We start from the raw sequence: 21,875 nt of genomic DNA on the forward strand, positions 1-21,875 counted from the left end.
AAAAAAAAAAAAAAAAAGAAAAGAAAAGGGAAAAGGGGGATCAAAGTCAACGGAGGGGCAAAAGGGTCATTCCCATTCTTCCATCAACAAGCCGAGAAGGTCGATGAGGTGAGTTCTTGAGTATTTTTCTTCAGATCCGAGATCATCATTCGAGATTCAAGCACTAATATCTTAGTATGTTCATCTAGGGAGGCTATTTTACAAGATCCGTGAAGAAGCTTGACCGAAAAATGCAACCGATATCAGAACTCCGAGAGTTCTTCCAAGAATGGTAAGAAGGTTGATGAACCTACTTTGAACACTCATAACTTTTTCTGTGATGGTGTAAAAAATCCAAGAAAAATATCAGGACGAAGTTTGTATTACAATCTACAACATTGCTAAAGAAAGCGAATTGATTTGAAGTTTAGATTAAAAGATATGAAAATGAGAAAAGAGGAAAAATTAATCAGAATCTGCGTTGCAATTTCCAGGAGGAGATAGAAAGTTTCCGGCAGCCAGGTGTCAACTATCGGGAGGAGCAACGCATCTGGGTAAGCGGCAGACACACGTCAGGCATCGAGTAAAGCGACGCGGCTCCAGCTAGATTGCGACATGCGGCGTCTGCAACCGTCGACTCGACCCGCGCTCTAACAACTGATCTGCTACCCGCGTGACGACCCAAACCACAGCCGACCTGCGGTCCACACGAGAGAACCAAACCATGAGACCCGAATTGATACGCTAACCGAACTAGTCCGCGACTGCTGAGTTTTTGCTCACGCGTAATACACGAGTGAGACGCGTGGTCCATATTGTGCGCATCCTCACTCATCATCTCAAAAGGAAGTATCCCTATGCTTATTTACACACAACATGTATGAGGTCCCTCTAGTTCTCATTTTAACGTATCCCTATGCTTATGTACACACAACATGCATGAGGTCCCTCTAGTTCTCATCTTAACCTCTTTCTGACACAACCCTAGCCTCATCTCTCTGTTACGTTTAGTAACACATGCTCATTAGATATTTACATTAATATCGTTTTTCATCCTCTTAGGATTGTGTCCTAGGTCGATCTATCAACATGATGCAACATGACACTCATCATCATACAACATGCTTAATACGGAAAACATAATCATATTAAGGTAAACATCATGCAAAACATCATAATCATCATACTGTCATTAAATGCATCAAGCATGTCAAGTACGTCATACATTGCAATATAACTCACGTACATCATCATGCATCATAACTCATATATCATCATGCAACATAACTCATACATCATCATATAACTAGGACATCCTACGATTCAGCTCATATATCATAAATCATAAATATCGTATACATCATCTTAATTGCAAACAATCATATATTATAGCTCATACAATTTCTAGCCTATCATGTTATTTACTCGGTTAAATTTTTCCCTTTCGTCTCCGTATTTATTTTAATTATGTTCACCAAATATTCCATTTTCTCTCTATTATGTATTTACTTTTTTTTTTTTAATTTTATTTTAATTCTATTAGCGGTTTAATTCTGTTAAGGCCTTATTCATTCTAAGGTGATTTCATATAACTTAACATACTAACTAAAATCTAAATAATGGAAGAAGAGTAAAAGGAGACCTGATTCTAAATAATTGGATGAAGGAAAAGAAGATTTGATTATGACTGATTTCTTGTAACACATTGGATAAATGAAAAGGAGATTTGGCATGAGGAGTTGGTTGAGGACAGGCAGGGAGAGGAATGAGAGGTCAGTAGAGAGTAGTTGGGGAAAATTGTTATTTTTAATTATTATTTATTTATTTATTATTATTATTATTATTATTGTTTTTTGTACCGTTGCTGTAAGCATAAAGAAGTTTAGATGAGTCCAAAATACTAAGATTTGTTAGATGGCGAGTCTTGAAGATATCAACTTTGGCTTATGTGATCATAGGATGAGAGCCCAAAGAAGAAGAATCAACAGCAGGTTCAATAGAGGGCGGATCAGAAGTCGAGGGCGGCAAAGAGAAACCTGCAAGAGAAGTATCAACCTGCATAGACCCATCCACAAGGTCAGAACAAAATATTACACGGAGATGAACTAGATTGAGAAATGTGCGGTGAAAAAGTGGTAGGGGGATGAATTAATATGGTAAAGATGCGGTTCCAAGAAATTTGAAATATGAAGAGAGAATAGCAAGAAAGTGAGTTTCATGGAATTGAGCATGACAAGTGATATATAGTTTAGTGTTGTAGGATCAAGACAAAGAAACCTTTTGTGAGAGAGACTACAACCCAAGAAAATGGAAGTAACGTTGTGGGGAGAAAGTTTGTTAGACATATAATCACGCAAGCAAGGATAAATACGACAACTAAAAGGATGAAAATTGTCATAATGTGGAGAGTACCGTAGAGGAGTTCAAAGGGTGACTTACCTCCAAGAAGTGGAGTAGGCAACCGGTTGATAATATAAGCTGCACTGTTGAAGGCGTCAACCCAGAAACGAGGAGAAAAGTGGGAGTGAAAGAGAAAGGTCAAGCCAGTTTCAGTCACATAACGATGTTTTTTCTCAGCACGACCATTTTGAGCAGGTGTATATGGACAATGGAGTTGATGGTGGATGCTAGAAGTACGTAAGTGAACTTTGAAACAAGTGTTAGTAAATCCAGCACTTCCATCGCTTTGAAAAACCTTGATACAAGTAAAATGTTGATTTTTCACAAATTTTTTAAATGGAAGAAAAATATCAAAGAAATTAGATTTAAATTTAAAGAACAACGACAAGTGAATCGAGAATAATCATCAATAAAAATAACAAAGAAAACCTGAATTAGATTTGATGGGGGAAGGACCCCAAAGATCACAATGAATAAGATCTAACACATGGACTTTTCGCAAGCTGATAGGTACTACATAGTGATGGAGAAGGCAATAAAGATGTAAGAGAAAGATGACATTTTTTATTTAAAAAAGAAATAACAGAATAATTCACATGATCTGGGCGAGCATGCCATAAATCATATGAAGCACATTTTATAAGGACATAAATAAAGGTAGAGTTTCCATGCTCCACCACATATAACCCTTCGTCCCTTTTACCCTGTTTGACTATTCTGGACAGTAAGAAGATTATTAGTAAATGTAACGGAGACAGACAAATTGGAGGTTTATTAACTAATTAAAGGAACATTTTTAGTGAGATGAGGGACAATCAAGACATCTAATAAGTGAATATTTGGAATAGCAGAAAGAGTACCAGTGTGGGTAATGAGTAGGGAGGCACGGTTTCCTACGATCACAGAGTCCTCACCTATGTAATTTTAGACTGATCCAAAATAGATGGATCGGCGGTTATATGGGCCGAAGCCCGAGTGTCCAAAAATCAATCAGTAGCCTAGGTTCCAGCAATAGAACATAACGTGTTGAAGGTTTAAGCAAGGTGAGCATGAGTAGAATCAGGCCGAACGTACTGTTGGTTGCAGCGGTCAGCATAATAGCCCTCCGTGCAGCATATGTGGTAGCAAGGTGGTCGACAACCTTGACCCAAAGTGGGTTCGTCCTCAGTTGAAAGAGTTGTTGTGGGAATGAGAACGACCTCGCTAGTTGCTAAAGAAAGCAGGGTGACTTCCTTGGGTGCGACCATAATTAGTGATTGTGAATGTCGTAGGAGTGGAGTCAAAAGACTCAAAGGAGCGTTAGAACAACTCAAAACTTTTAGCTTTGAAGACTAAATCTGCAAACCAGGGGAGAGGGGTGAGATCATCTGAGTAGAAGAAATAATTGAAAAATCACTGTCGAGTCCACGAAGGAATCAATGCATTTTATCAATGTTCTCAACGAGTTTGCCAATGCCATAAAGTTGGTCACAAATTGTTTTGAAGGTATGGACATACTCAACAACAAGTCTGGTGTCGTGTTTCATCAACTGCAAGCCATCCTTGAGTCTTAGTTCACAAACTTTCGAATGATGGCTAAACGTAGTTTCCAACGCGAGCCAAATGTCACGTGCAATTAAGAGACCAACGACGACAACAATGACTTCCTTGGTGAGAGAGGAGAGCAGGAGATAAAGAAGTTGTTGATGAGCTAATTTCCACACCAAATATTTGGTGCCGAGTGTTGAAGAGGTTTTTGGTTTAAAGCGAGATGGTGAAACCATAGTTTCATCAACATAACTTAGCATGTCTTGACTCGTACGGAGAGGGAGAAGTTGGTTTTTCCAAATAAGATAATTGAAGGAAGAAAGTTTGGAGATGATCATATGGATTATAGTGTCGAAAGAAAGGAGATGAGAGAAGGATTCGGAAGCCATAAAAAAGAATAGATCAAGGTTGTTAAATCGAAGGACTCAGATACCATGCAAATATTTGCTAAAACAACCACACTTAAATGGTGGTGAATGTTCTCTATTTATAGTCGTTTACAGAATCAAATAAATTACCAAGAATATGGGAGAGCAATAAATGAAAATAATAATAAATGGATACGAGATATTGAACTATAATAGAAGGGAAATATGATACCTATTAATCGAAGCAAATATCTAAATATTTACCTTTAATAAATGGTCAAATATGGTACCTATGGTAAACTGTAATGGAATACTAAATATCATACAATATATTTGCTTATAATAAATGGTCAACTATGTTACCTATGTAAACCGTAATGGAAGACTAAATATCGTACAATATATTTGTTTATAATAAAGGGTCAAATATCAACATAGGATAAACATAATTCAAGGTTAAATATCCTTAACACTAGACACCTTAATGATTCTGTCAAAGAAAATTTGAAGTAATTTGAATACCGAAAGCTCGAGAATGTAGGTCTTGAATATCAACTATGAGGTAAGTAGTCAACATAGAATTTTGTTAAGAAATACTTATACAAATCGTTTAGATTTTAGTATGAACTTTAATAGTGTCTCTTGGATCACCTAAAAGTGACCATGTTGTCCTAGATATAAGTGACTTTGACATGACCCTCAAAATGGATTTTTCAGACCCATAATGGATAAAGCTTCAATTAAAATTATATATATTTTTTTATTAATTAAACTTTTAGAATTTCTTGAAATAAATATTTAGAAGAAAAATAATGGGGGAGTAAATTCGTAATTTAGCCCCTACAATTTTTTAACCAAAAAAAAAAATATTTAAAAGGAAACAAAAATGGAAAAAGATTGGAAAACTCGGTCTAATAGCAGCTAAACCAGGCTCCAATGCCGGTTGTTCAAAAATCAAAAACGATGTCGTATTGCCTCTCGAAACGACACCGTTGAATGCATCTTCGCGAAACACTCGCCATATCGCCCTTTTCACGACTTCTTGTGCACCTTCGTCCACGAAAAGAAATTCTGTAGCTGCTACAAACCCTAGGGAGCAAGGGGGGCAAAATCAATCATGGCGATGAAGCGTCTTCTCACCCTCGCTCGCACCTCTCCCCGGCGATCCTCCGCCTCGTTCTCCCAGGATGTTAGATCAGCGTCCACTTCCCCAGCGGTGGCCTCTTCTTCTCCACCTCCTTCTCCTCCCCCGCCTAACGCCATGATCTACGATCGCCTTGCTGAGGCTGTCAAATCGAAGCTAAAACAGCTCGAAAATCCCGACCCTAGATTCCTGAAATACGGCTCGCCTCACCCGACTATCACTGACCACACCCGGATTCTCTCCGCGCCTGAAACTCGCGTTACTACTCTCCCCAATGGCCTCCGGGTGGCCACCGAGTCGAACCTTGCCGCTCGGACTGCGACGGTTGGAGTGTGGATCGATGCCGGGTCGAGGTTCGAGACCGAGGAGACTAACGGAACTGCTCATTTCCTCGAGCATATGATCTTCAAGGGAACGGAGAAACGGACGGCGAGGCAGCTGGAGGAGGAGATCGAGAACATGGGTGGTCATCTGAATGCGTACACGTCCAGGGAACAGACTACGTATTATGCCAAGGTCTTGGACAAGGATGTGCCCAACGCTTTGGATATTTTGGCTGACATTTTGCAGAACTCGAAGTTTGACGAGCACCGGATTAGTCGTGAGCGGGATGTGATTTTGAGAGAAATGGAGGAGGTAAGAATCTTTTTCCTTTTGTTTCATTTTCTGTGTATGTAATAGAATTGTACAATGCTTCTTATTTGGAAAGGTTAGTAGCTCAAGTGTATAAAAAGGTTGAAATTCGAAATGGAAATATCAGAGCGCTATTCACATGTCAGAAAAGTTTGTTTCTTGTATATTTTTGCATGCATTGATGGAGCCCATGAGCCTTGTCCGTAGCCACAATGACACCAGATTTTCTCGAAGAAAAGTGGTGATTGTGGTCGGTTACATGTAAAATTTACGTGGGTAAACTTATTGAACACAATCAAAATCATAATGTAGCGAAAGAATAGTTGAGTTCTGGTCTGAATTGTGCAAATGCACTCACATTTAGGTTTTTTTTTTTGCCCGTGTTCCTTTTTCCTAGTACACAAGGAGTCTCATTTCAAACCTGCAAGTAGGGGGGGCATTTAGTTCTTCGCATCAAAAGAGCATTGATCGATGGATTGAATATGACTTAGGACTTTTGCATTTTTGCGTGCGACTTGTAGTTTTATGACATTGATATGTGCAGGTTGAGGGCCAAACAGAAGAAGTTATCTTTGACCATTTGCACGCAACTGCATTCCAGTATACTCCTCTTGGTAGAACTATTCTTGGTCCAGCTCAAAATATCAGAACAATTACCAAGGATCATCTTCAAAGTTATATTCAAACACATTACACGGCTCCAAGAATGGTATGGACAGCCTATCTAATTGTTTAGTTACTAGACAGGGTATATAGTATACTGATCGCAATATTGACTACATCTGGATAGTGTTTCATCTTTCTTTGCATCGGGATTTCTTTGGAGGATGATTGTACTGTATCTTTCTCCCATTTCGCCCTTTAAGCAAGATACTTGTTCAAGAATTCATTGGGTTGGTTGCCAATAATATGATGCTACTATTTCTTATAGGTTATTGCTGCTTCCGGAGCTGTTAAGCATGAAGATTTCGTTGAGCAAGTAAAGAAATTGTTCACTAAGTTGTCATCTGAACCAACCACAGCTTCTCAGTTGGTTGCAAAGGAGCCAGCAATTTTTACTGGTTCTGAGGTACTAGAAGAAAATATATTTGGAATCCTCCTTTCTTTCTATGGATAACTTTATTTTACTAAAATTTTATTTTCATTGATATAAACAGGTTAGGATAATTGATGATGATGTACCTTTGGCACAATTTAGTATTGCTTTTAATGGAGCATCCTGGACAGATCCAGACTCCATTGCTCTGATGGTCATGCAGGCCATGTTGGGTTCTTGGAATAAAAGTGCTGGAGGTGGAAAGCATATGGGGTGATTTTTTCCCCTCCTCCTTAAGTCCTTTATAACCTTTGTCTATTGATTTCAATCTCAAATTTCCTGACTACTATTGACCTGTGGAAATTTTTTTCATGATCTATAATGAGAATAATTTTCATTGTTCATAATTATTGTTCTTTTTTTTTTAAAAAAAAAACTATGAACAGTTCTGAGCTGGCCGAAAGAGTTGCCATCAATGAAGTAGCAGAAAGTATGATGGCTTTCAACACCAATTACAAGGACACTGGTCTTTTTGGTGTCTATGCTGTTGCAAAGGTAATTGTGACAATAAGATTCTTCTTCTTCTTGAAATATTCTATTCCTCAATGCGTACTTCATTTGCTGACTTGATTACTTCCACGTGTGTCATGGCCTTTGATTTACTTGATATTTCAAAGTTGAATGTTAAGCACCTTCAGGTTGTAATTTTGTATAGCACACTTAAACCTCTCAATCAGCAGGAATATTATTTAAAGAAAAATAATAATAAGACTGATCTACAGAGATATTTTCAATGGATGGCATCATTTTCTTATAGATTCCAAAGCATTTATGTTTTTCTGAGATTTCTGTGTCGAAAATAGAGAGGTTTTTCCTTTTTCTTTTTTCCTTTTTTCCCCTTGTTAACATTTTAATTTGGGATTCTCTTTAATCTTTCTGCAGCATAAAATTGGGTATAATTTTTTTTTAATAAGAAGCATTATTTCATTAAAACAGTAGTATATTGCTTATGTTTTCTATAATTGGAAATAGAGCACTGTTTGTTAATTAGCATTTGTTCTTAATTTAAGCAGAACAATACTAAAGTTGTTCTTGTAGAAGCTCTACTTTTGAGTTTTAACAAAACTGCAAAAAATTGATTTTGTGTTTTATCTGTTTTTGTGTGGTTGATGTTCTATTCATCATATCTATTTGTAAATTTAAAATTTTTTGAAGTCACTTGCCTATCTATGTACACTGATTCTAAATTAGGGACGGGGATTAGACTTATGACATTTGGTAGTCCATAACTTTTAATTAGGCAAATATTGCGGACTTTATCATGAGAAATCATGCAAAGCAAACAGACCCATATTGAATAAAAGAAAGAATGCTGTACTTGTTATGCGATAGTTTTTGGTACACATTTCATTTTATTAATATTTACAAGCTTGTTTTTGTATTAGCTCTTTTATTTTTGCTTGCCAGTTTGGTCGTATAATATTTGAATTGACTTGTTGTGATGTCTTCATAGTCACTTGGCTTTTAAACAATCTGTTATTGAAGCTGGTGTTTGTATCATTGTTAAATTCATTGACTAGCTTTGAGGCCCATAACTTCAACCTAATAAGTTGTGTGCTTTGTTAGTAACATACTGTGACATTGATAATCTTTTGATGCATTTCCCCCCTGATTTTGTTTGAAGAAATTTCTCTCGTTTGGCCACTGGTTCGTAATGTCTACGTCATTGGCTATATTCCTGAAGGGTATAAGCTAGAGTCTGTTTACTGTAGAGAGACTTGGTCTTAGCAATATCTCTAGTGAATTTAAAAGAAAAGAATTAAAGAGTCTAATATTACTTTTTCCTTAAAATAATAGGAGGGAGGATGGTGAGGTTTGAGTAGTCTGTTTGAGGGGCTTTCTCATTGGCTTTTGTTAATAGTGCCCCACCTCCTGATTCCTATCAACAAGTTTTATTAGAAATCTAGTCCCTCCATCATTCTGATGTCTCTTTTTTCCAATTCATTTTTTCTTATGAGAATGATAACTGCAGTTCGATTTTTTAGCTGAATTATCTGAACACTGTGTACATGTTTTCAGCCGGACTGCTTGGATGATCTGGCCTATGCAATAATGTACGAGATGACCAAGTTAGCGTACCGGGTTTCAGAAGCTGACGTTACCCGTGCGCGTAATCAGGTAGATGCTGTAACTCTTATTCCTCTTAGATGATGCAACTGTGTCCTACATCATTCGGGCATGCTCCCCCATATAAGACTTGTCATAGATTATGCCTAGAAAAGTTGTTCATCGCTGGAGGTGGATTTGGGGAGCGGGCATGTTTCTTTTCACTCTGAATTCAGTATTTATGTGTATACCCATTGACATACTCTTTTGTCGCAATCTGCAGTTGAAGTCTTCTCTGTTGCTTCACATTGACGGAACAAGTCCAGTAGCTGAAGATATTGGGCGGCAGGTGGGCTTTCCTTGCCAATATCTTAAATAATGACATTCGAAGTATTTCAGTTCTTGGTTCAAGATAACATGGAATTGGCTTACAGCACAAATGAGTTTGGGAAAAGAAAAAAGAAAACAAAATAAAATAAAGAGGAACTTATTACGTACTGATAAGGAATTTTAGATTGCTGAGAACTCGTCTGAGATGAGTTTCTTTTTTCGGGTCATATGCTTGTCTCTTTGTGGTCTGGCGTTGTCATTTGGTAGTGAAAAATAATCCAATTTCTCATATTTCATTGGGTCGTGCAGCTGCTTACATACGGTCGTAGAATCCCATTTGCCGAGTTGTTTGCAAGAATTGATGCTGTTGACGCAAGCACGATAAAACGTGTTGCGAATCGGTTTATTTACGATAGGGTAAGAACTGAGAAAGAGTTGGAAAAAAAAGTGCATTTGATTCCCCTGTTTCACTTAATTGATCAATTTTCTCACTGATGCGCAGGATATTGCAATTGCCGCCTTGGGTCCCATCCAGGGGTTGCCTGATTACAATTGGTTCAGACGCAGGACATACTGGAACCGTTATTAGACAACGTCGACATCGGTACTGTGTTATTGTTTTGTTCACGTTCAGCTGCGGTATTCTCGCAAAATAATCTTGTTATTAAAAAAAAAAAGAAGTTGCATCTCCTTTCAGAGATAATTTGGTCAAGTATTTTTGTTTCGCATTGTCTTTCTAAAAGAGAAGTGATTGAAAGGAATAAGAAGTTTGTATTGTTCCTTGTTGAAGTGTGATATTAACTATGGCATTGGAATACCCCAATCTTTGACATTTACGCTCAACTGTTTTCTCTCTTCCTTTTCTTGTTTGCCCTTTACGTGAAGAAATGTATTGTTCCTAATTTGACTTATTTAAAAATTTGTTTTTGAAAATTTAGTTTAAAAAAATTCACCTTAACTCATCAATACTTCCAAACAAAAATAATGGGGAATCGCAATTTATTTGTGGGAACACGAAAAAAATCACGTATAATTATTTACATGATGTGTTCCAAAATTAGTTTACTCCTAATGAAATCCCTTGGGGATTCTCTTAGCCTATGAAGACATAGGAAGGGACGAGTGGAACAAGAAGTTTAATGACCCACTACAACTTCTTCCCTATTTTTTTTTATGAAAGTTTGTTAATGTTTAATTTTATTAAAATCAAAATCGATTCTAATGCTTCTGTGTGACGTATCTACTTATTATTACTTTTATGATGTGATGTTTATGAACATTTTATAATGCATGTACTTCCAACATGACAATCTATGTATGCTGTGATATCATGTTCATGTTATGGCATATGAGGCACTAAATAAGTTATAGTTATTTTTAAGATATTATTAAATTAGAAATGAATTTGTAGACATTTAAGTCTCTCATCGATTTTGTACATATTGTAGTTATAACACCATGTAGTAATTATCATGTTTTAAAAGAAAAAAAAAAAAAGTAGGGTTATTCAAATTTAATTAATTTTATCAACAATATTACGCCTAATAAAGGCCTATATTAAATCTTAGTGTGACACTTAGTATTATTTGAAGATTATATATTTAGATCTATAAAAATTGATATTCATACGTCTCAAATTAAGGGATGAAATTGAGTAAATTAGCCTATAAAAAATGTTAAACATGGAGACAAACCTAAATAGAGTTAACAACTCAACTTAACTCTATGTATTTGAAGTGTTATCGTTGTTTTCTTATTTTATAATTATTTAAAAAAATCATGTTTCTCCACCATATTGCATTAATAACTAAAATATCATAAGACTCAAATATTAAAGTTGTAATACATTACTAACATTGATTATAAAAGTTATAATTCTTAATATTTATTGTACTGTTAAAGTTAGGGTTAGGTTGTTGGGTTTTTAAGTATATTTAACCTTGAATTATGATCTACCATAAGTATCATATTTGACCGTTTATTAAAGACAAATATCTTCCATTACGGCTTAACATAGATATCATATTTGACCTTTTATTATAAACAAATATCTTGTATCCATTTATTATTCTTCCCATTTATTGTTCTTCCTTTATCATTTGTAATTTACCATAGTTCTCTATTATGTAAATTATTATAAATATAGAACTTTCGGTGGTTTTAGCAGATATTCTCATGATATCAGAGTACCTTCTGTTTAACAATCCTGATCCTTTCTCTTGGCTTCTGAATCCTCTTATCATCTTCTTCCTTTCAACACTCTAATACATATGATCACCATCAAACTTTCTTCCTCCAATTATCTTCTCTGGAAAAACCAACTTCTCCCCATCTTTGAGAGTCAAAACATACTAGGTTATGTTGATGGAACTATGGTTCCACCACCTCGTTTTAAACTAAAAACCTCCTTAACACTCAGCACCAAATATTTGGCGTGGAAAGAAGCCAATCAACGTCTTCTCTGTCTCTCTCTCTCCTCTTTCACCGAGGAAGCTATTGCTGTCGTCGTTGGTCTCTCCATTGCACGTGAAGTTTGGCTCGCGTTGGAACTACATTCAACCATCATTCGAAAGCTCGTGAACTAAAACTCAAGGATGACTTGTAGTTGATGAAATGTGGCACCAAACCTGTTGAATATGCCCGTACCTTCAAAACAATTTGTGACTAACTTCATGTCATTCGCAGACCCATCGAGGACATTAATAAAGCGCACTGGTTCCTTCGTGGACTCAACACCGATTTTTTTTAACTTTTTCTACTACTCAAATGACTATCACCCCTTCCTTGTTTTGCAGATTTAGTCTATAAAGCTGAAAGTTTTGAGTTGTTCCAGCGCTCACTTGAGTATTCTGACTCCACTCCTATATCATTCACAACCACTAATCGTGGTCGCACCCATGGAAGTCACCCTTCTTTCTTTAGCAACCAACGAGGTCGTTCTCATTCCCACAAAAACAACTCTTCTAACGGAGGATGAACCCACTTGGGTCAGGGTCATCGATCACCTCGTTGCCAAATATGCCGCACGGAGGGCAATTATGTTGACCGCTGCAACCAACGGTACGTTCGACCTAATTTTGCTCATGCTCACTTTGCTGAAGCCTTTAACACATCCTGTTCTATTGCTAGACCCGAGGCTATTGATTGGTTTTTGGACATTGGGGCTTCCACCATATGACCGCCGACTCATCTATTTTGAATCAGTCTAAAAATTACACGAGTAAGGACTCTGTCACGTAGGAAACGGTGCATCCCAACCCATTACCCACACTGGTACTCTTTCTCATGTTCCAAATATTTACTCATTAGATGTCTTGGTTGTCTCTCATCTCACTAAAAATCTTCTTTCAATTAGTAAATTAAGTTTGATTTTCCTCTCTTCGTTACATTTACTAATAATTTTCTTATTATCAAGAATCATCAAACAAGAAGGGTGGCGGTAACCGGTAAAAGGGATGGAGAGCTATATGTGCTGGAGCACGACAACTCTGGCTTTATTTATGTCCTTAGAAACAAATCTTTATGTGATTCATATGATTTATGGTATGCTCGCCTGTGTTACGTGAATTATTATTATTTTTTTTTAAATAAAAAATGTCATCTTTCTCTTACGTCTTTATTGCCTTCTCTATCATTATGTAGTTCTTGTCAGCTTGCGAAAAGTTATCGATTGCCTTATTCTCGCAATGAACGTAGGTCGTCTCATGTGTTAGATCTTATTCAATTGTGATATTTGGGGTCTTTCCCCCGTCAAATTCAATTCAGATTTTCTTTACTATGTTATTTTTATTGATGATTATTCTCGATTTACTTGGCTTTACCCTTTAAAATTTAAATCTGATTTCTTTGATATTTTTTCTTCAATTTCAAAAATTTATGGAAAATCAATATTATGCTCGTATTAAGGTTTTTCAAAGTGATGGAGGTGTCGAATTTACTAGCACTTGTTTCAAAACTCACTTACGTACTTCTGACATCCACCATCAACTCTCTTGTTCATATACACTTGCTCAAAATGGTCGTGCGGAGAGAAAACATTGTCATGTGACTGAGACTGACTTGGACCTTCTCTTTCACTCCCATCTTTCTCCTCGTTTCTGGGTTGACGCCTTCAGCACTACAGTGTTATCAACTGGTTGCCTACTCCACTTCTTGGAGGCAAGTCACCATTTAAACTCCTCTATGGCTACTCCTCTGCATTATGACAATTTTCATCCCTTTGGTTGTTGTGTTTATCCTTGCTTGCGAGATTATATGCCTAACAAACTTTCTCCCTGTAGCATTCCTTGCATTTTTTTGGGTATAGTCCCGCTCATAAAGGGTTTCGTTGTCATGATCCCACCACCACTAAGCTATACATCACCCGCAATGCTCAATTTGATGAAACTCATTTTTCTGTTGTCCCTAGCTCCCAGGCTCAACCTCTTTCCTCTTTTCATATTTCAAATTTCTTGTAACCACATTTTTACCATATACATTCATTCCCCCTACCACTTCTTCATCGCACATTCCTCGATCTAGTTCATCCCTGTGTGATATTTGTTTTGACCTTGTGGATGAATTTGTATAGGTAGATACTTCTCTTGCAGGTTCCTCTTTGCCACACTCGACTTCTGATCCGACCTCTATTGAACTTTTGCTGATTCCTCTTCTTCTTTGGGCTCTCATCCTATGATCACACAAGTCAAAGCTGGTATCTATCCAACAAGTCTGGGTATTTTGGGCTCATTTGGACTTCTTTCTACTTTTCTTACATCCACTGAGCAAAAAGGATTCAAATCTGCAGCTAAGAATCCTACTTGGGTTGTTGCCTTGGAGGAAGAAATTCGAGCTTTACAACAAAATGACACTTGAACTTTGGTTCCTCGCCCTACCAACACTAACATCGTGGGCTATAAATGGGTGTTTTGCATTAAATATTTGCCTGATGGATCTGTCGAGCGTTTCAAGGCTTGTCTTGTTTCCAAAGGTTATACTCAAGTTCCTGGTCTCGACTACATTGACACTTTCAGTCCGGTTGTCAAAGCTACCACTGTCCGTATTGTGCTTTCTATTGCGATCACAAATAAATGGTTTATTCGGCAACTTGATGTCAAGAATGCTTTCCTCAATGACACTCTTATTGATTATGTCATATGGAACAACCTCCTGGGAATATTAAAGAAAGCTCTCTATGGGTTAAAGCAAGCTCCTTGCGTCTAGTTTCAACATTTTAGCTTATTTCTTCTCACATTTGGTTTTTTTTGCAGTCGCGCTGACACGTCCCTTTTTGTCTTTCATCAGCAATCTAACCTTATCTATTTGCTTATTTATGTTGATTACATTATTGTTACCGAAAACAACTCATCTCTTATTGACAGCTTTACTCGCAAGCTTCATTATGAGTTTGCTACCAAGGATTTGGGTTCTCTCAGTTACTTTCTTCGTCTTGAAGCTTCACCCACTCCTGATGGTCTCTTTATTAATCAGTTAAAATATGCTCGAGATATTCTCATTCGTGCTCAGTTGCTCGATAACAAACCAACCCACACCCCCATGGTTGTTTCTCAACACCTAACAAACCAGCCTACTCTCTATCGATCTCTTGTTGTCAATTCTATTGGTCAATTTTTGTATGCCTCTATTTCAGATCACTTTTTTGCTTCTTCACTATGTCAAGGAACACTCCACTTTGGTCTTATCTTTCATCCATCCATTGTTCCTAGTGCGCTAGTGGCTTATTCGGATGATGACTGGGCTGGTTGTCTCGATACTCGTCATTCTACATCCTGCTATTCTATTTATCTTGGTAACGATCTCGTTTCTTGTAGTGCCAAAAAGCAACCTACTGTCTCACTCTCCAGCTGTGAATCTGAGTATCGTGCTCCTACTATGACTGCTACTGAACTTCTTTGGGTTACGCATCTTTCGCATTACCTCAAGGTCCTTATTTCACAGCAGTCCTTACTTTTATGTGACAACAAAAGTGCTATTTTTTTTAGCTCTAATCATGTTTCTCACAGGCAGGTGAAATATGTTGAACTAGATTATCATTTCTTGTGCTATTTTTTTGAGCTCTAATCATGTTTCTCACAAGCAAGTGAAATATGTTGAACTAGATTATCATTTCCTTCGGGAACTTGTAATCGCTGGCAAACTTCGCACACAATATGTACCTTCCCATCTCCAAGTTGTTGACATCTTCACAAAAAGTATTGCTCGACATCTCTTTGAATTTTTCAGATCCACGCTTCATGTTTGTTCAAATCTGACGCTCAGCTTGCAGGGGTGTTAAGGATATTTAGCCTTAAATTATGGTTTACCATACGTATCATATTTAACGTTTATTACAGGGAAATATTATATATTTGTCTTCCATTACGACTTATTATAGACAAATATCTTGTATCAATTTATTATTCTTTCCATATCATTTCTAATTTACTATAGTTCTCTATACTATAAATGATTATAAATAGAGAATTTTCACAAGCATAGGTATAATGTCCCTAATTTGTTCTAACCTAATTAGCGGCGTTACCTACCTTGCACTCGTATGACGAAAGTACGAAAATTTATGTAAGACAACCTCAATAGCGACAACATGTTCATTATTATAAGTAGTTCATATTTGGGGAAAACAATAGCGACAATCTAACTAAGAAATAAATCAACAGGTAACTAGGAGGAATAATTGCAATTTAACTATCATTCGAAAGAGTCCAAACAAGACGCCTACGACACTACAAGCCCTATCTAAGACTTCCATGGCCTTCGCAGCGTTCACCGTCAGCCGTACATGGGGGCCTTGCCCTTACCTGAAAATATGGGTAGCACGTGGCTTGAGTATTATATAAAATACCCAGTAAGTCGCCCCATTATTGGGGTTAAGCATACAACATACATTCAGAACACATGCCGGTTGCATACAACACACATACATAAGCACAAGTACCAAATGAAAGAAAAGTGAGGGGGACCTGTCTTCCATTCCTTTCCATGGCCTTAGGCCCTTGCTTTGTCCGGGCAGGGTGGATGCATGGTAGCTCCCCACGCATGGCCCACGTACATAACCGTGGGCTCACCAAGCGAGTTCACATGCGAACTCCTTGGGCCTGGCTTGGTCGAGTACGTATGACATACAATACCGGACGCCACGGAAAAGGAGGGACTGCATGATATCATAGCGAGCATAATATCGAACATACGCGTCCATACCATCATTAACACAACGGGGAAGTAACCCTGTGTACTTAACACATAGCGTGCATGAGGTCCTTAAGGTTTACCTCCATGACATTATACATACAACGTTCCATCCCCTCACCGCATTACATAGCATAACTGGGTTAAACATCGAGTAAGCATATCGTAGCACACTAGTCATCACATTCATGGCATGCGGAGTTCTCATTACAATCGTGACCTGTCAATCAAGCTCATGCATACAGGGTAGCAAGTCATGGCACAAACATCAAATACATAAACATGGCATACGTAGCATTTCGCGGCAAGAAACATATAACCTAGCATGCATCAACAACACACATGGTGCATGCAAGGGCCACAAGGCACACCATCATACATACATAACTAACACCAACATTAAGGTTACTTACCTCTTGGCCTTACTCGCGATAAGCTAACACCCACGTCTAACTACCTCCTCAGATGCCTAAAATAAGGGCGGGAACTGCTCCAGAAGGGTCGAAAACCTAGGAATCGGTATATTATTTGTATACCAAGCCGTTAAGCCGAGCCGTCGAGCCACACCGTCGAGCCGAAACACTGAGCCGACAAGCTGAGAAGGTCCCTGGTGGTGCACAACTCCTGTATGCAGGTTGGTATTGCTGGTCTTGGGCTAGAATGGATACGCGGCCCAAAGTTAGTGTTTGACGCGGATTGCAAGGCGTGGGCCACAACGGTGGGCCGCATGTTGGCTGATCGAGCTCGTGGGTACCCGTAGAACCCGACCCGCGACCCTCTACTTTGTCTTCCTCACCCGAGAAGCCCGATGAACCCTAATCGCAGAGTTCGACTGCCGTTGTCGATGAGACCACCGCCTTCCGTTCGTCCTTGGCGGTGCGTCTGTCCCGCTAGTTACGAAGTGCCCTGGCATCGGTTTGCTCCTACCTAAGGACTTACAGAAGTCTGAAATCTCACGACGTTTTGATTCCTGACCTAAACCTTTCGGCTCCTCCCTCACAGGTACGATAGTGTCTCGAAAGGAAAAGACGGCTACTAAGGTACCTAAGGTTTAATATGGGGACTCAAGGAATTAATATGCCCTTGTTGGCAAGGCATGCCTCATCGAAAATCTCACGGTTTCTGGCTAGATTTAAGGCTTTTTTTTTCCCTTTCTTTTTGAAACCCTTATCGTCACAATAGGTGCGGTAGATTTAGCAAATATTCTCATGGGTCACCAAAAAAATGTCTACCGACTAACCAATTTGAATTTTTCAATTTTTAAAAAATTCAATGAATCCAAACTTGAAAGAATCTAGGATAGATCAGTTCGTTGATTCCACTATCGGATATTCGAATTGGGCCAATTGCATAATTATGGCCTGAGATAGCGAATGAAACAACAAATGGATGGAAATTCTCCACTTAATGACTGCGGTGGCGCTTTAAATCTTGAACCCAATCTAACTTTTATAATTTAGTGGCGCTTTAAATCTTGAACCCAATCTAACTTTTATAATTTAGTTTGGGTAGTCAATATGTTGAGTCATTTGAACCTCCTTAATTCGAACAAAGTTGTCCACCGATTACAACCTAAATCATTGACCATGGATAGAAAAAGATTTGAATTTTGAAGTTCCACGTACACATGTTGGGAAAGAGAGAGAGAATGGAGGGAAGAGGAGAGAGAAGCAAATGCATGTGATGGTTTGTTGTAATGAAAACGGCGATGTTGATTTAATGCTCTCTCCACATCGCATTGCATCGCATTGCATCGCATTGTGATCATCGAAATCTCTCCAAACAATAAGACCTCTAAACCCCAAATTCCCCTTTCTCGCCTCCCCCGCCACGCTCCCTCTTCTTGGATCTCATCGCCCCTTCTTCCTTTCTTTTTTTATTTCTTTCTGAATCCGCCCCCTCTTTTCCCCCTCATTCGCTTTCCTTCAGATCGCACTCCCATTTCCTACACCCACTTCCCCACTTTCCAATTCAGACCCTCTTTCTACCTTCTTCTGGGTTGCTCTCCAATGGCGTCCTTCACGGTCCCATGCCCCAAGCCTTCCACTCTACCCGCTTTCCGTTCCGCCTCTCACAACAACTGCCATCGCACCCACATTAAGCAGAATCTTTCTCTTCATCGCCGCCCATTTTGCCTGAAGGATTCATTTTCGTTTGGGTCTTCTTTTGTCCACCCACCATTTTCTGGGATTCAGGTCTGTAACTCTGTTCATTGCATTTTCTTGGAATGGATTCTTACTGTTTCAATCTCTTAACTCTCAATGTGCTCCATGATTAATGTAATTTAGAAACATCTTTTGCAAACTCTCTCCGAATAGAATTTGGGACATTTTAATGTTTCAGTTTCAGGACTTAGAAGACAGAACTTATCTTGTTTTGGAATTTGGTGATGAGTTTCTAATTCTTTTTCATAGTCTTGATTCATAGTTGTTTTCGTTTGTAGCACTTTGTTGTTCAATTAGAATCATAACCCAGAGAAAGAAAGAAAGAAAGAAAGAAAGAAAGATTATGGTTTAAGAAAAAGAGCATACAGAATCTTTGCTTCAGAAGTGATGTTCTGTATTAGAAGGATTATCTTATGTTCATGCAACTGGAAGGCCTTTTTGTAGCTTCCTAGACCCAATTTCATGTTATCAATGAAATTGTTTGTTAGCTGGGGATCTCATTTGTCCTTGTTTGGAGTTCTTGAAACTCGAAATCCCAGGAGCTAATCCAAAATCACCTACTCGATTGACAGGCATAGCTTTTATAGTTCCTACAACTCCACTAACCTAAGCTTACCAGTCACTTCAGAAAATTTGTACCTACCAGTTGATTTTAGAAATAAGGTTGATATAGTAGACATTTTGAAGCTGAATGATGATCGAGAAACATTGACGACTTTGTCATGATCATCATAAACTGTTCACAGACGTGTTTCTTGCTAATTCGTATAATGAGAAGAATTTGATCTTAATGGAGTCTGTAAAGAGTGAGATGGTCGTGGTCGTGGTCGTAATTACATTTTGAGTTTGGTATGTACTTTTGTGTTTTCAGGAGCCGAACAAGAAGAAATCTGGTGGTGTAATGGTGCATGCACTTAAGGAGGTTAGTTGGTGGCATGAGCTTTTTAATCTTCTATTTTTAGATACATCCATAGGTTTCTTTGTAGCTGTATGCATTTTGTGTTATCTTTATCACAGATGGTGGTTGGAGAAAGTTCAAATTCTGCACCAGCGCTTGTCTCTAGAGGTAAAGATGAGTCTGCTGCAGAGGCAGTTTCTGATCAAAATTCTCTTCCAGATGAGTCGACGATATCAGCCTTCATGAGCCAAGTTTCAGATCTCATCAAGTGCGTTACTGTCTTCCATATTTGATAAAAGGGAATTTAGTTTTGTTTGTTCAATCTTTACTTTTATTTAAATCTTTTTATATTCAGACTTGTTGATTCAAGAGACATCATGGAACTGCAACTGAAACAACAGGATTGCGAAATTGTAATAAGAAAAAAAGAAGCTTTACAGCCAAGTCCATACCTGGCATTGCCACCACCTCCTCAAGCATATAGCATGGTTGCACCTCCACCGACACTGACCCCGACCCCGGCCCCTGCACCTACAGCTGCTTCTGCTCCTGCAAAACCTCTCCCTGCACTGAAAGCGGGTGGTTCTCATCCACCTTTGAAATGCCCGATGGCTGGAACGTTTTACCGAAGCCCTGCCCCGGGAGAACCTCCATTTGTGAAGGTAAGTTGAGAAGATCAAACTTTGAACTCCTCCATATATATATATATATATATATATATATATATATTTGATTCATGTGTGGGTTTTGAAGGTGGGAGATAAAGTGCAGAAAGGGCAAATCATATGTATAATTGAAGCCATGAAGTTAATGAATGAGATTGAGGCTGATAGATCTGGAACCATAGCTGAAATATTGGCTGAAGATGGAAAACCAGTCAGCGTAGACACGGTACCACTCTCTCATATTCTTCCATTTATTTTCTTTTCCCTAAAAAACTTGAATCTAAATTCTTCCAACTCCTCTTCCTCTTTATTGTGCAGCCTCTTCTTGTGATCGTACCTTGATTGATAGATAGCCTTCAACAATGCCACCTTTCAAGCTCTTCTTTTTCTTTTTCTTTTTCTTAGGTTCAAATTTGTTATAGATTTGTACGCACTTTTGGAAGATGTGTCAACTTTTTTTGTTTTTTTAATAAATGATGAGGATGTTTTTACATGACGATATTCGAACTCTTCCACAATTTTTCTATTGGCTGTTTCCAGATTGATTACCTAAACCCTTTTTTTCTTTCCTAACATCTCTCGCCTAAACCTAAGCATGTTACAATTTACTTGATACACTTATCATCATCATCATCATCGCTGCCTACTATAGCTACCTTTCCTGCCACTGTTGTCCTCCTCGTCACCACCCGTTGTAGATTTCCGTCCTTTTGTTGGGGTAGGACGCTTCCTTTTACTATTTGCTGTGTAAGTGGAGTAATCAAATGCATCATCCCTAAGCCTAAGAGTGCTCTTGAAATCCTGTGGGGGGTTTTTAATCAGATGACAGAGGGAGAATAAATGATACAATGGAGAACCAAACGCACCTGGTATCTTTGCATAAACTCTTGATAAGATGTTGGCAGAGAGTTGTGCATGTTTCGCTGATGTCTGAAGGAACATTTTGCTTGGACAGGAACTCCCCAGGTTTTGGTGGTTCATTTGGATTGAAAGACTAATTTCCAGAAAAGAACATGATGAGCCAACTGAATGGCTTTGTGTCTACGTTGTGAATAAATACCAATTAACAAGCATATATATACCTGGCATCGTGCATCCTTTAGGCTGTACACGATCTTTAGATGTCTCTTTAGCTTCAAAAGAAGTTGCAGTGCGATAGCTGCCAGGCTCAGTATAAAATCACTCTCAAACATATATGCCTCTAATCGTTCAAAATCAACTTTTGAGTGGATATAGTAATATGATCAAACTAAGTGTTTGAAATTACCTGAATTTTCTGAAGATCATCTTTTGAGATAATATACAAATCCACCGAGCAAATGTTATGGAGTTTTCCCTCCAATGTAGTATTATTATTACTCAATTCATGATGAGCGACCGACTCTGGTGGGATTTGCTGATTCAAATCCATCGACATAAAATCACAAAAAGGACGAGCA

General features: G+C 38.2%; 2 protein-coding genes and 1 long non-coding RNA gene across 3 annotated transcripts; 2 read left to right on the forward strand and 1 right to left on the reverse strand.

Annotated features, from left to right (window-relative positions):
* Positions 1–5,130: 5,130 nt before the first annotated feature.
* On the forward strand, positions 5,131–10,366 carry LOC111790895 (probable mitochondrial-processing peptidase subunit beta, mitochondrial; the record flags this gene model as incomplete). The annotated part of the gene is given in 9 exon segments (XM_023672008.1): positions 5,131–6,054; positions 6,596–6,760; positions 6,983–7,120; positions 7,209–7,360; positions 7,534–7,642; positions 9,167–9,265; positions 9,477–9,542; positions 9,833–9,940; positions 10,026–10,366. Coding segments are annotated over 9 exon segments (1,587 nt in total). The 3' UTR covers positions 10,113–10,366.
* Positions 10,367–16,096: 5,730 nt separating this feature from the next.
* On the reverse strand, positions 16,097–18,046 carry LOC111791516. The gene is made up of 2 exons (XR_002814659.1): positions 16,483–18,046; positions 16,097–16,320 (listed from the first exon to the last, which is right to left on the reverse strand). It is a non-coding gene; the product is annotated as an uncharacterized LOC111791516 (long non-coding RNA).
* A 383-nt stretch (positions 18,047–18,429) lies between these two features.
* LOC111789690 (biotin carboxyl carrier protein of acetyl-CoA carboxylase 2, chloroplastic-like) lies at positions 18,430–20,929 on the forward strand. Its single transcript, XM_023670347.1, has 6 exons — positions 18,430–18,903; positions 19,745–19,795; positions 19,891–20,039; positions 20,127–20,433; positions 20,525–20,662; positions 20,755–20,929. Exons 1-6 carry the CDS (start codon positions 18,718–18,720, stop codon positions 20,776–20,778), a joined length of 855 nt encoding a protein of 284 aa, XP_023526115.1. The 5' UTR covers positions 18,430–18,717; the 3' UTR covers positions 20,779–20,929.
* Positions 20,930–21,875: the final 946 nt, after the last annotated feature.

This window comes from Cucurbita pepo, chromosome LG03, assembly GCF_002806865.2.
Source record: "Cucurbita pepo subsp. pepo cultivar mu-cu-16 chromosome LG03, ASM280686v2, whole genome shotgun sequence".
NCBI lineage: Eukaryota > Viridiplantae > Streptophyta > Magnoliopsida > Cucurbitales > Cucurbitaceae > Cucurbita > Cucurbita pepo.

Excerpts from the sequence above, each read along its gene's own strand:
- LOC111789690 (XM_023670347.1), top strand. The coding sequence starts at position 18,718 with ATGGCGTCCTTCACGGTCCCATGCCCCAAGCCTTCCACTCTACCCGCT. Across the intron at positions 18,904-19,744 it reads CACCATTTTCTGGGATTCAG|GAGCCGAACAAGAAGAAATC; the intron begins GTCTGTAACTCT and ends TTGTGTTTTCAG. Across the intron at positions 20,040-20,126 it reads CAAGTTTCAGATCTCATCAA|ACTTGTTGATTCAAGAGACA; the intron begins GTGCGTTACTGT and ends TTTTATATTCAG.